This window comes from Carettochelys insculpta, chromosome 1 (assembly GCF_033958435.1).
Source record: "Carettochelys insculpta isolate YL-2023 chromosome 1, ASM3395843v1, whole genome shotgun sequence".
NCBI lineage: Eukaryota > Metazoa > Chordata > Testudines > Carettochelyidae > Carettochelys > Carettochelys insculpta.
This window is the reverse complement of record NC_134137.1, coordinates 354,046,530-354,060,750: the sequence shown is the minus strand read 5'-3', so window position 1 is coordinate 354,060,750 and position 14,221 is coordinate 354,046,530. Positions and strand designations below refer to the sequence as shown.

Below are 14,221 nucleotides of genomic sequence, written 5' to 3'. Positions count from 1 at the left end.
CTTATTGTTTTGTTTCATTATTTTCTGAATTAAATATGATCTGCAGTACGTAAATTGTTTTTAACTGCCAACATGATAAATTCTGCCGATGATTGAAAAGGAATCATCTACTCAATCAATATTATATGTAATAAAGATCTTTTGGTACAATTTCTGCCATCTGGCACATCTGTGCAACTCAGGTTTTTTTGTAAGGTTATCAGTATAATTGAAGTCAGAATTGTCCCTGCAGTCAGAATCTTTTCAGGTTCTGTAGATGTTTGCTTCAAAACTGGATATCTTAGTGCATTAAAACCCTATGGACCTGAGTTTCAGATGAAAGAGAAGTTGAACCCTTGAAGTTTAATATGTAGCTTAACTGTATTCAGTCTGGTCTTTTATAATAATAGTAGCAGTATTACTGTAGGACTGTGGGCCCCGGTCATTGTGCTAGGTGTAAATTTACTCCTAGGAGAGTTCTGTTCTAAAAATAAACTTCTGGCTTTATCTTCTAGAGGTAAATTAGAATATATTGGGCTTCATCCCTCATCATTCCATTCAGCCAGACTTTTAAGTTCCTGAAAGCCAAAATTAAATGACTGAGTCACCACCCACAACTTGAAAATCCTACATGAAATTGGGTGTATTATCATCTTACGAGATTTGTACTAATATAGCAGTGCAAAATTAGACCATGCATCTGAAGTCCTCTATAATCTACTACTTAATTTTCAGTGTCGCATTAGCACACTTGTTAGTAGTCAGTAGTTAGCCTTTTGATTTCTCTAGTCATGTTTGCCAAAATGAGGATTATGAAATATGGATTGTGAGGTCTGGTCTCAAACTGGTGATGTTTTACCTGGTGGAGGGGGAATGAGGGAGGTAAAAGGCAAATAAGCCAGTCTAACTCTGAATGAATGAGGGGAAGACTTGTGGTGGACAGTTTACGGATTGTTGAATACAGTAGTCTCCTGACTTACGTGGAGGTTGTTCTTGCGCAACTCTGCATGTCATATTTCGTATAACTTGGAAGAGCCAGTTTCCTGTCTCCTATGAGTGGTGGGCAGCCCGAGAGCCAGTCACCAGCTCTCTGCCACTAGGAGTCACATTAACCTGAGATTCACACAACTTGAGTGCATGTATCTTGGGGTTCTATTGTACTGCCTATATCTGTGGTGTCCAGCTAGTTCTGAAGCAGTAGCCACTATAATGGCTACTGCTATAGTGAACTAGCCATGTTCTTCTGAAAATGTATTTATTGTTCAAACAAACTACCCACGCTCAACTAGCCAAATAGCCGCATGAAACTAGCTTGTTGGACACCACAGGCCTAAATGCAACTTGTGGTCTTAACAGGTGGTGTGCTGCCAAGCCACTTGGTTTAGGATATGACAGAATAGGAATGGTCTGCTGTTAAATATTTGCTCTTATCCCCAAAAAACTAAGTTATCTTGCAGTATTCATATTTGCTCTATCATGTCTTCGTAAAAAAGCCATTAACTTTCTCAGTCTGATTTTGAAGTGTGTGTGTGTGTGTGTGTGTGTGTGTGTGTGTGTAATACCATCAGGTGCTCAATTTTTGCATGGTAAATTTTATGTCAGAGAACACATCTTGACTCTGTGCTCTTTTATTAGCAAGCAAGCAACTGTGTTTAGTGGTTTTCCAGGTTGCAGCAGGATATTCTCAGTCTTCCCATAACCTTAAACAAATTTTAAAACAGTAAGGGAAAAAATTGTTTGAATTTCTTTCCAGCTTCATATTGCTTAGCAAAGCTACGGGTAAGGCTTTCATTTCCATCCTCAGTTGATATCAAAAGTAATATGTAACCCACTTCATTGAACTTGCATTTTAATGCAAAGCTTTTCAGGTCTCTCATGCTTTATATCAACAGATCAGCATATCTGATTGTCTCATATGCTATGCATTTTGGAAGCTGTTCTGCCTCAGTGTTGCTGAGGCAACTGTTAAAGCTTTGTGTAGTGTGCAAACTTGACGTTGCATTATGCAGTGTTATAGGAGGAACTATTCTTTTTTTTCTTTTTTCTCTATTTCTCTTTTTCTTTCTTTTTCAGTTTTTTTTTGTTAATATTGATGTTGTGGCAGATTTGTCATCAAATGGGAATATAGCAGAACTGTTTTAGCGCACATTTTCCATTATGGCTAAAAAGTTCTGAAACATAGACAGCCAAAATGGGTGAATTTTGAACCGTATTCAGTGTCAGTTAATTATTTATCAAAGCACTATGAGAAATGCAAGTAACAACCAAATTTATTATGGTTTTGCCATTTTAGTGAGATTTGTAGAGAATAAAAGTTTAAAGCTTTTATTAAAGCTGAGCTACATATAGCAACTTTTAACTATGCAGCAGATAGTACTGCATAATAATTGTGCACAATGAGAATAGACTGAAGTCAAAACTATAATTCCATCACTATAATTGCAAATAATATAAAGCTTTTACCTTTGGATATTAGTAAAACAGGTGGTAAGCTGAAGCTTTATTTTGTTCCTTTGTTCACTATTAGGAACAGCATAGTTATAGGGGCCCCTTTTAACTTAAAATGTATTTCTTCTCCCAGTATCATCCAAGTGGGTGCTCCGCTTTGGGTGTTGGTGCGTCCTCAGTTGGTGCTCGGAGATTCTTTTATAGCTTTGGTTTCCTGTGCATGTGCAGTAGTGCCTCCTCATGCTATCTGTGCGTCCAGTGTGGGCCCCTCAGCTCCTTCACTGCTGTCCTCAGCTGCTGACAGAGCTTTATGCTCTCTCTCACTGAAGGGCAAAAGAAGAGTTATTGTTCTACCCTTAGCTGTTCTTATCCAGGTTATATTTCCCATTAAAGTTTAACCAAAAAAAAAAAAGTTTTAGTTAGGTTTTGTGTTTAGCGTTGAGTTGCTGTGTCATCACGATGCCAGGCCATCAGGGCTTCAAACAATGCACAATGTGCAGGGAAGCCATGCAGGCCTCTTATGGCCACATGTCCTTCATTAAGTGACTGAAGAACTACAAAAAGATCTCAGCAAACTGAATGATTGGGCAGCAAAATGGCAAATGAAATTTAATGTGGGTAAGTGTAAGGTAATGCATGTTGGAAGAAATAACCCAAATTACACGTACTACATCATGGGGTCAAATTTAGCTACGACAGATCAGGAAAGGGATCTTGGAGTTATAGTGGATAGTTCTCTGAAGACATCCACGCAGTGTGCAGCGGCAGTTAGTAAGGCAAATAGGATGTTAGGAATTATTAAAAAAGGGATCGATAATAAGACAAAAGATATCATACTTCCCCTATATAAAACTATGGTACGCCCACATCTGGAGTACTGCGTGCAGATGTGGTCTCCTCACCTCAAAAAAGATATATTGGCATTAGAAAAGGTTCAGAAAAGGGCGACTAAGATGATTAGGGGCTTGGAACGGGTCCCATATGGGGAGAGGCTAGAGAGACTGGGACTTTTCAGTTTGGAAAAGAGGCGACTGAGGGGCGATATGATAGAGGTATATAAAATCATGAATGGTGTGGAGAAAGTAAATATAGAAAAATTATTTACCTTTTCCCATAATACAAGAACTAGGGGACACCAAATGAAATTGATGGGTAGTAGGTTCAAAACTAATAAAAGGAAATTTTTCTTCACACAGCGCACAGTCAACCTGTGGAACTCCTTGCCCGAGGAGGCTGCGAAGGCCAGGACTCTATTAGGGTTTAAAAAAGAGCTTGATAAATTTTTGCAGGTTAGGTCCATAAATGGCTATTAGCCAGGGATAAAGTATGGTGCCCTAGCCTTCAGAACAAGGGCAGGAGATGGATGGCAGGAGATAAATCACTTGATCATTGTCTTCTGTTCTCCTTCTCTGGGGCACCTGGCATTGGCCACCATCGGCAGATGGGATGCTGGGCTGGATGGACCTTTGGTCTGACCCAGTATGGCCATTCTTATGTTCTTATGGGTGACAGTTATCAAGCTCAGTCTTGCACCCACTGCTGTAGCCTCATGACGAGGGCCAGAAGGGATCAAGCCAGTAGGCTCGAGATTTGCCTTTACAAAAAGTCCCTCCAACCACCAGCTCTGGTGCAGCCCTTTGCACAAAAACCAGCATGCGAGACCAAGGATATGAACTCTGCGTGTCCTCCTTCCTTGATTGGGTCCTTCCCCAGTGTGTTCCTTGCTTCCAGTGTGGCCTTAATGGGCCGCACCAGTTGAAAAAGCTGCCATGATGTCACCAGCACTGCTAAAGTGGGTGTTTTCCAAGCCAAGCTGCCAGCATTTGGTGCCTCCTGATGCTGTTGCCTTTGGCTGCTTCTATACTTGGGCATAAGAGGTCATTGAAAGCTAAGACCCTGCTCTCAGTGCTGGAAACGGAGCACAAGCTACACTGCTCCAAGTCACCACACTGCTTGCAGAAGACACTGGATTCAGCACAACGCAAGTCCAGGGCTGCGGCACCGAAGTGGCACCAAGACACTGTTTTGCCTAATCCTACAGCACATGAGCACAGCATGGCATCCAAACGGTGCCACAAAGACTCGCCTCCAAAGGCGTACATGGCACTAGTTTCAGCACCACCCTGCTCTGCGCACTATGTATCCCCATGCTGCTTTCGTCTCCATGCCCACCTAGGCATTTGGGGTTCTCACATGGCTTGGGGCCAGAGTGCCCTTCCCAGGAGGGGGCAGTTCCGACTGACAGAATGTCTTTTCATCACATCACTCCAGTCCCGTGGACTCCAACTGGGAAGACATTCTGCCAACCATGGTTTACCTATACTGCTACCACCATGGTTTATGCACTACTGTCCATACCCGCAAGAGCCTGCTCCTTACTGGTTACCTTGGCAGTCACGATCAGCCCTCTCCTGTGCTTCATCAGCACCATCTACTGTGTCTAGGGACTGCCCTGTGTCACCTCAGCCCACCACATCAGTGACATATCCAGTCGTAGCATTCCGAGGCAGAGGACCCCCTGTCAGAGGATGAAGATAGGTTTCTACTGCACCATACCTCTTTTTCACCTAACAATGCCTTGATCTCAGTCTCACCTCCCTCTACAGATGACACACGGGCCTTTCAGGAGCTGTTTCAGCAGGTGGCCCAGGCTCAGGAGAAGGACCTGCAGCAGGTGCAGGTGAAACATACAGGTGTCTTTGGACTCAGCAGACAAGGCGAGCAAGAAGTGGGACATTGTGGGGTGTAAAGTCTACTCATCAGGCATGTTGCTCCTACAGGCAGCAAACTGTGCAGTCATGCTGGCAGACTGTGACCAGCTCAGTCAGGGCTTTTTTTTCCAGTGGAACTCAGTATAACTGTGTTCTGCCACCTTTTTTTTTTTTCCTGGCGCTGCCATTTGTAAAAGGCGTCTGGACAGTTCTGAGCCACATATGGCTGTTTTAAGGAGCCACTTGTGGCTCCTGCTACTGCTTCTCCTCCTCCAGTTCCCTGCCTGCTGCAGTAAAAGAGCAGGACTCAATTAAATTGGTTTAACTGTGAGCAGGAGGGATTGGGTCATTAAACCAATTAAACTGAGTCCTGCTCTTTCAGGAGCTGCCCCTGCTGCGCTGTATGTAGGGAGAAATGGAGGGCTGGATGGAGCTGCTCAGCCCTGCTGAAGAGAAAATGGCAACCAGTGAAGGAGCAGCAGCATCTAGAGCTCCTGGGTCAAGTATGCAAATCTTAGGTTTGCGGGGGAGGCAGTCTGGGGCCATGCGGGGGTTAAAGGCTGGGAGTGGTTTGGGACTGCAGGGGTTGTATAGTAAAGCAGGGGTGGTGGTGGTTTGGGGCTGCAGGGTGGGTTAAGCTTGGGGGCTTTGTGGGGGGTGGACAGTTTAGGGCTTGAGTTCTGGCACCTTTTTTCCTAGGGGAAAAAAAAGCACTGACCTCAGTTATTCCAAGCTGCAAGAGCTGGTCCCCTCCTTGATGGAGCAGCAATGCCTGATCCTCATAAAGGTCATGCAAGAAGGACACACCATTGCCTGTACAACGCTCCAGTCCTCAGTGGACGTAGCAGACATAGCAGCAAGAGTCACGGCCTCCGCTGTGGCAGACGTTGTGGCTCCAGTCCTCAGGGGGCGGGGGGTCTCCAAAGACCTTCAGCAGAAGGTAGAGGACCCTCCCTTTGGTCAGGAACACCGGTTTGCAGAAAAGACTGTTGAGGTCTTACAGTCAATGAAGGATTCTTGTACCGTGCTGCATATGCTGTGGGTATGCAATGTGACACGAACGCACACCCCCACCCCCGTTTAAGTGGTTTCAGTACTCTCCGTACCAAAAGCCACGGGAGCAGTTTCAGCAGCACTCAGAGTGCTACGAACCCTGCCAACATCACAGGTCTCAGTGGCACAAACCACAGCAACAGCGCTAATGTGTGGTGTCCCACACTCAGCAGCCTAAGCAGCAGTTTTGAGGGTTTGATACTTGCTGCTCTAGCCGTCTCACAACCTGGTTTCTACCCTTTTCACCATTGCCTCTGACCTTTTTTCCGTTGTTGGGCTGCCATTACTTCAGACAAGTGGATCCTAGGATTAGTGGCCTGGAGGTATTCCATCCCCTTTACCGCTACCCTCCACTCGCCCCCCCCCCCCCCGATCCCCTCTTCAGGAACATTTCTTATGAGAATCTACTAGGGCAAGAGGTACAGTACCTCCTCCATCTGGAATGCCACTGAGCCTGTCCCAGCACAGTTTCAGGGTAGGGGGTTCTACTCCATGTAATTCCTAATCAAGAAAAAGCACAGGGAGTGGAAGCCTGTCGTCGATCTCCAGAGGCTCAATATGTCCTCTGTCGATGTATCAAGATGGTGACTCTTGCAACTATTATCCCAGCACTGGACAAAGAAGACTGGCTCTCGATCTACAGGACACCTTTGTCCACATCACAGGCCACCCGGTGCACAGGTGCTTGCTTCGTTTTATGGTGGTATCCCGTCACTACCAAAACCAGGTCCTTCCGTTTTGGGCTCTCAACCATGCCCAGGGTGTTTGCCAAGTTTCTGGTGGCTGTGGCTGCCCACCTAGAATATCATGGGGTAATTATCTTCTCATATTTGGATGATTGTCTCAAAAAGGTCCCTAGTTTCTGGAGGCACTTCTCATGGTAGGGATCGCCACAGACCTCCTGCTCAGCCTTGGCTTCCCCAGAAACGGCAAGAAGTCCACACTTCAACTCACACCATCTCTAGAGTTCCTGAGGGCGCACATAACCAGTACCACCTGTCAGGCCCACTCTTCCTGTTCAGATTTCAGGCCCTGTGTGACCTCATTCTGGTGGTGTGACTGTCCCCCACTGTCGTGGTGTGCGTGTGCCTGAAGCTGCTGAGTAACATGGCTGCCATCACATCAAGCTGGCCAGACTGTACATGCGATTCCTCCAGTACCAGCTGGCAACATGTTGTGCCCTGGTCAGGGAGCCACTGTCCAAATCAGTAGCTGTCCTGCCACATGTTATCACCTCCCTTTAGTGGTGGACGTGTCCAGACAACATTCTCTTTGGAGTCCCATTCCACCAGTCGACACCATCTGTTATCCTTATCATGGATGCCTCCTTTATGGGATGAGGGGCCCATTTCAGTTGTCTTACGGTCCATAGCAAATGGCCCTTCACCCAGCAAGTGCTCTACATAAATCTTCTGGAGCTCAGGTTGGTCCACTATACTTGACAGCATTGCTGGTGGCCTCTTGCATGCAGAACTGTCAACATTCTGACAGACATCACCACATGCGTGTATTTTATCAACTGTCCGCGTGGGGTTTGGTCCCTGTCCCTGTGCGTGGAAGCCATAAAATTGTGGACATGGTGCCTTCAGCACCACATCATGCTGGTGGCTTCATATGTCTCCAGGGTACTGAACGTGACTGTGGGTACACTGTGTCGCTCAGCAATCAGTATGGTGGCCCTCAACCATGTGTTCCAGCTTTGGGGCCAGCCATGCATACACCTGTTCACAACCCAAGTCAACAGAAAGTACCATCAGTACTGCTCCAGAGTGGGTTTGAGGAGGCACTTCCTCGGAGATGCTTTCTCCATTAAATGGGACATGCCCCTTGTTTACGCATTTCCTCACCTTCCCTTGATTCACAGACTTCTAGTCAAGGTCGGACTGGATCAAATTTGCCTTATCCCGATGGCCCCGGCATGACCGAGACAAACCTGGTATCCTTACGTGTACCAACTATCAGTGGTGACTCCGTATCCCTTTCTTCCTTGCTGCAAACTGCTGTCCCAGGACTTTGGCTGCACCCTTCACCCTGCCTCATGGAGCCACCCCTTGAACCCCTGGTGACATGTTCCTGGCTCCATCTGTCTCATTTTTAGTCGCCATCACATTGGCCAGGAGGGTCGGGGAGCTTGCTGCTCTGATGGCTGAGCCGCCTTATACAGTGTTTACCTGGGATAGAGTGACTCTTCGCCCTCATCCTAATCTCCTGCCTAAGGTTCTTTCTCCATTTCATATCAACGAACCTATCCACTTACCTGCCTTCTTCCCAAAGCCACAATCTGATCTTGCGCATGTGGCATGGCATACCCTGGACATTTGTCGGGTGTTAATCTTTTACATTGATTGGCACAAGTCTCCTAGGCTCTTCCTCTTCTTCACTGAGTCATCTGGGGGCCATCCTGTTTCATCTCAAAAACTGTCAGAGTGGATCTCCACCAGCATACACACCTGTTACGTTCTTCACTGGAAAGACCTTTCCAGGAGTTGTCACTGCCCATTCTATCGGGGCTCTTTCACCATGTCCTTTCTCATGAATGTACCCTTTACGGACACATGCAGGGCGGCGATGTGGTCTTTGAGCAATACCTTTGCACAGCACTATGCTCTGTCATCTTCAGTTGCTTCCTACATTCAAGTGGGTCAAGCAGTTCTGTCTACTGTAATTGTTACTGGGCTCCAAACCTACCTTCAAAGTGCTACTACTGCTTTATAGTCACCTAGAATGGAGCGCCCCGGGAACACTACTTAAAGAAGAGGAAGATACTCACCTTGTGCAGTAATGATGGTTCTTTGAGATACGTCCCTGTGGGTGTTGCACTTCCTTCCCTAAACTTCCCTAAACCTGGCGTAAGCATCTGATTGTGTAACTTGTGCACTGACTCATGTGGATGGGTGTAAAGTGTCTGTCCATGCATAAGAATCAGGACCTGAATTACTCATGCATTCATACTGAGAATCTGGTTCCCCTCTGTGGTAATATTGGTGTATTAACTCAGGGGCACCTATTTTGACATAGGTTTTGTTTGTAAATTAAAAAAAATACTACTTTTGGGATATGTAACACTGAAAATCTGTGTGTTTGTTAATATTGTTTCTGATAAATAATATTCATTTCCTCTGGCCATCTGTTTTGCAGTATTCCCATTGTGATATTGACTCAAAATAATATAGTCAGAGGGCTTGACGCCTGGCACTATATAATATTTTTACATTTTTAGTGTAATTGATGACAGGTAAATTCTTATATTTAGTATGCTATTGATTCTAATCCAAAACAGGAAACTCTACTTTGTGTTTGTGGTGGGGCTTGGTTAGAATCCAGGTGTTCATGTACTATTTCCTGGCACTCTTAGGCATTTTACTCTGAGCTTTGTCTGAATCTGATTTACGCATGAACATATCATGTAAGAAATCAGTCAGTTTTTAAGTGTTTTAAAAATCAGAATTTGTGCATTTTTTATATGCAATGGATGTCTATATCATAAACGCTTATTATATCCTTTAGACACGTGAAGAACGGAAAATGGAAGCTATTCTGCAAGCTTTTGCCAGACTAGAGAAAAGAGAAAAAAGAAGAGAACAGGCTTTGGAAAGAATCAGTACTGCTAAAACTGAGGTTAAATCAGAATGCAAGGAAGCACAGATTATCAGTGACGCAGAGTTTATTCAGGTAGCTATTTGCATCTTAAAACAAGTATATTACTTTGTTTTAAACATTCAAGTTTGGTATTCACAAAATTTTAATGTAAAATGTGAAATCTTAATTCCGTATTTTACTTTTAGATTTGACATCAGATTTTAGTAACATTTGAAGGGCTTTTACATGCCATGGTGTGTTCTTTAATCTTTCAAGAATAGACAAACTAGTACAACCATATTGGAAGAACAGCAGTTAAATTAAGGAAATTTATATACACAAAAAATCTACCTGGAGATGGATTGGTCAATATTTAAAGTTCAAAATTGATAGCCTGCACTTTAATCCTAACTCCAAGAGATCCGTAAGGCTTAGTTTATATCTGATACACTGGGCAGTCCTCAGAGAGAGTGCTACAAGTATATTAAATATGAATGCCATAGTAGTTGCTTAGATTTTAAATAAGAATTAACTTTGTCAGCTATATGTAAAGTGAAAATTCCTTAAATTGTAACTATCCTGTTTTTAACCGCCAGGGTTAAAAACATCGATCACCAACGGGAAATACTTTCCTGGCTGGATAGTACTGCATTCTCTGTATTAAATATTTTTGCCTTTCTTTACTGTGCAGTTAACTTTAACAGAAACAAGGAAAAATGCAAACTCTTCCCAATTAACATATTATTCAAGAGCATTATTTATGTAACAGAAAAGGTGTGTTGGGGCATTGTGGATGAACAAAGGAACAAGGTCCTTGCCCTGGAAGACCTATGGTGTATATATAGATGCATTATAGATGAAGGTAGTTAGAGAACATGGTAATTCCTATGGTGAACTTTATGAAGTCAATTTTATCAGTATCTCTTTCATTTCAGATTTCATATAAACATATAGGAAACCCCTTGCATTGTATTTGTGTCTTGAGAAGGTATAGGCAGTAAATATTTCCATTTTAAAGCCAGAAACTTAAAATAGACTTTTAAACCTCTAGGTATGAGGGAATAAATCTTGATTTATTTTTAAATCTTAATAAATCTTAATTGAATCATGTATGTAACTACTTTAGTTGCTGTATCTTATGCCAGGAATCGGCAAAAGAGGAAACTGCCACCAAGCCAGCCTCTGCCAAAGTTAATAGAGCTAAACAAAGGAAAAGCTTCTCTCGGAGCAGAACACATATTGGACAGCAGCGTAGACGACACAGAACTGTCAGCACATGTTCAGATATCCAACCGTCTTCTCCGGATGTGGAAGTCTCTTCACAACAGAATGAAACTGAGAACACTGCACTTGCAGCTGAGCCTGAAACAGAAACTACTGTTGCAGAAATAGTTACTGAAACAGAAGCTCCAGCACTTAATAAATGCCCTGCTAAGTATCCCAAAACAAAGAAGGTATGTTTGCCTATACAGAGGAAGATCTATAAACAGAAGAACATTAAGAAAAAACAAAAATGAAATATAGAGATGATGCATCCCACACCAAAATTTGTGCTTAATTATACTGTGCAACTCCTTGATTTCACCGACATGAATGTCATCATAGATTTTTGGCATGTTCACTGTTAGTAATCTAATGGACTAAAGTAGTCAATGGAACAATGTGGTTAAAAGCGGCCATTAAGATGCATTCTTTCTGAAGCACATTTTGCAGAATTATTTTGGAGTTTGCATTTCCTACTCAAATCTATTTGAACATGCTTGTAACCATTACATACAAGTAATCTGTTAAAAGAAAGTTGCTCAGATTTAGTCTTATTTTTGTTTTGCTTTATTGTATGGTTTATTTTGTTTTATAATGTTAACTGTGTAAAGATGTTTTGATTTATTGACTTTTTCTTTTGTTAAGAGAAGGCTGGGGTTCAAGCTGGCTAAATTTGAAAGATCTCAAAAGCAACAAAGCACTTGAAAATATCAGAAATGCTGTCCAAAAGCCTTCCATTTTTTAAACATAAGCTTATTACATGCAATCTGTAAAGAAATTCTACAGCATTAAGTAAAAGAGCTCGCATAATACTTTGCACTATAAATTATAAGAATTCTCTAAACTTGTGCAGCAAAACTAAAGTACAGTTTTAAATAATTAAACACTATTGTTTTCAGTTTAAAATATTTTTACTAAAAAAAGTCCCCAGGTATTTTTTTAAAAAGCTGTTATCTTTTTCTCATTTTTCATCTTACTTTTTTATCATTCAAATGCATAAAAATGAACTGTTTCATTAGGAAAATACAATCCATTGCATAATATTTTATATAAAGTATAAAATATCAAAAATACATTAGCTTGTATGTATATGCAAAGCTGCTTACTGAAATAAGGTTATGTATTAGTCCAGAAGATAAAATAAACTAAAAAGCCCATACCTGAGCTCTGGATATTCTTGTTCTGTTTACCTCGGATACTTACCTTTTACAATCACTTTTTGGCTGCTATTGTGAGGGAAAGCAAAAGGCTGTTCCTTATCTTCTCTGGGACGCAAAGCTTAAAAGTAAAAAGACATCTGAAAAGTCTTTGAAAAAATGAGCTGCTGAAGCGGGATCTTCCATTTATCACTTCAGAATATACTAGATGTCCTTTGTCATACTCCTTGACTGGGAAGAGTGGATAGACGTGGGGGAGTGTATTTAAATTGCTTTTCATTAAAATAAATTCACTTACCTGTTTTTCCATTTAAAGTTTAAGATAAATTTAAAATTGACAACCTGTAGTAAACTAAAGATACTATAATTTAAAACCTTTAATTAAAAATATGGTGCAACAACTAACCCTCAAATTTTAGTGAGTTGAAGGATGCTTCTCTTTAAATTATTACATACGTATGGACACAGGAAAAAACTTATGGAAGTCAACTCAGTCATTTCTGATAAATATGTTGCTGTGTCATGAACTGCAGTTAGGAACTTCTATTTTCAGCCTTTAAAATGAAACTAATGTTGGGGTATTTACATTTTTCCAAATATAACTACTTGCGTTTTCAGTTGAGAAGCTTGCCATAAGTATGTCTTATTTTCAGTTTAGTGAACAGATGAAACAATATTTCCTTCATTTGGGTGGAGTAATTAACTCAGCATTGAAAAAGATGGAAAGCTTGTTTTCCTTGTTCAGTAAGGGTGCGTCTGCACATGCCCCTCCCCTTCAGAAAGGGTGTGTAAATCAAGTGGGTTGAAAATGCTAATAAGGCGCTGATATGAGTATTAAGCACCTAAGGGGTGCTTTCAAAATTGTGCTTTCCTTTTGAAGGAACCCCATCTACACAGCTGGTTTGCAGTTTGAAAGCAGCACTTTTGATGCTCTGGGTGGCCATCATTATGCAAATGAAGCACTGAATATTCATACCAACCCCTCATTAGCATTTTCTACCCACTTTGTTTACATGTCCCTTCTGAAAGGGAGGGACATGTGTAGTCATAGCCCAAGTGAATAAAACCAGGTGGGGAAAGTTAAAATCTACCAATTCTAAAACTTGAGGGACATGGATCTTAATTTTCAAAGCTACTTAGGTGTCCCACAGCACCAGTGATGACCAGAGACAGTTAATGTTCCCTTTGTATAATAATGATTTTTAATCAAAACTTGTTTTGTAATTAGAATTATTTTTTATTGTACTCAATATGTTTTAATTGCGTTCCAATTTCTAACCAAATGCAGTTTGACACAAATCCTAAGTAAAAGATTATCTAGAAAATAGCATGCCATGTCATATTCTAATCTAAAAATAGGTAACAGTTAAGGGGAATAATGTTGTATTATGTAATTTCTTCTATAAACGTGTAGATTATGGTGTATCTTCGTTAGCAAAAATGAATACTATATTTAGTGAAATCTCTTATTTGTTCCACCAAGCAACACGTTTTAGTAGTTATTTCATCTGATGAGAAGAAACCATTCTTTAGGAAGATAAATTACAAATGCAAAACCAGATTAAAACCAGATACCTTAAATTAAGGTTTTCTACTTGCTGATTTTAATCGTGATTGTAAAATAGGTAATTTGATTCTTGGGGGATCAGAGACTGATTTTATTTAAAAAGACATTTGGGTGCAAGTCTAAATGACACGAGAACTAAAATGCAGGTGGATGGTCCACATTAACATTTCCTCCTATTTGAACAGTTTGTGATATGTAAGTAAAGGTAGAAAAACTTAGATGAAAAAGTATGGTTTGGAAATAAGTTCACTGAGGGTTATAACAGTGACAGGGCATACTTTACTGAGGAATGAGAACAAAAAATTCCACATGAATTAAAACAGCTTTTATTGCAATCATATACTTAATCATTCTGATTAGTTGTTTGGGCCACTCAATGATTAAAGCAAGTTTAAAAACTTTTTTGTGGTTTTGTTTAATTTAAACAGTAGAGAGGGGTAGCTCAGCGAATAGAGCATTGGCCT

General features: G+C 41.5%; 1 protein-coding gene across 3 annotated transcripts in view; it reads left to right on the top strand.

The window, feature by feature from the left end:
• KMT2E (lysine methyltransferase 2E (inactive)) overlaps positions 1 to 14,221 on the top strand; it is a 113,607-nt gene that overhangs the window by 75,032 nt on the left and 24,354 nt on the right. For all 3 annotated transcript variants that reach the window (XM_075016695.1, XM_075016677.1, XM_075016686.1), the window contains 2 exons: positions 9,699 to 9,863; positions 10,916 to 11,224. In XM_075016695.1, coding sequence (XP_074872796.1) covers positions 9,699 to 9,863; positions 10,916 to 11,224 — 474 coding nt within the window. The remainder of the gene's footprint in view (positions 1 to 9,698; positions 9,864 to 10,915; positions 11,225 to 14,221) is intronic.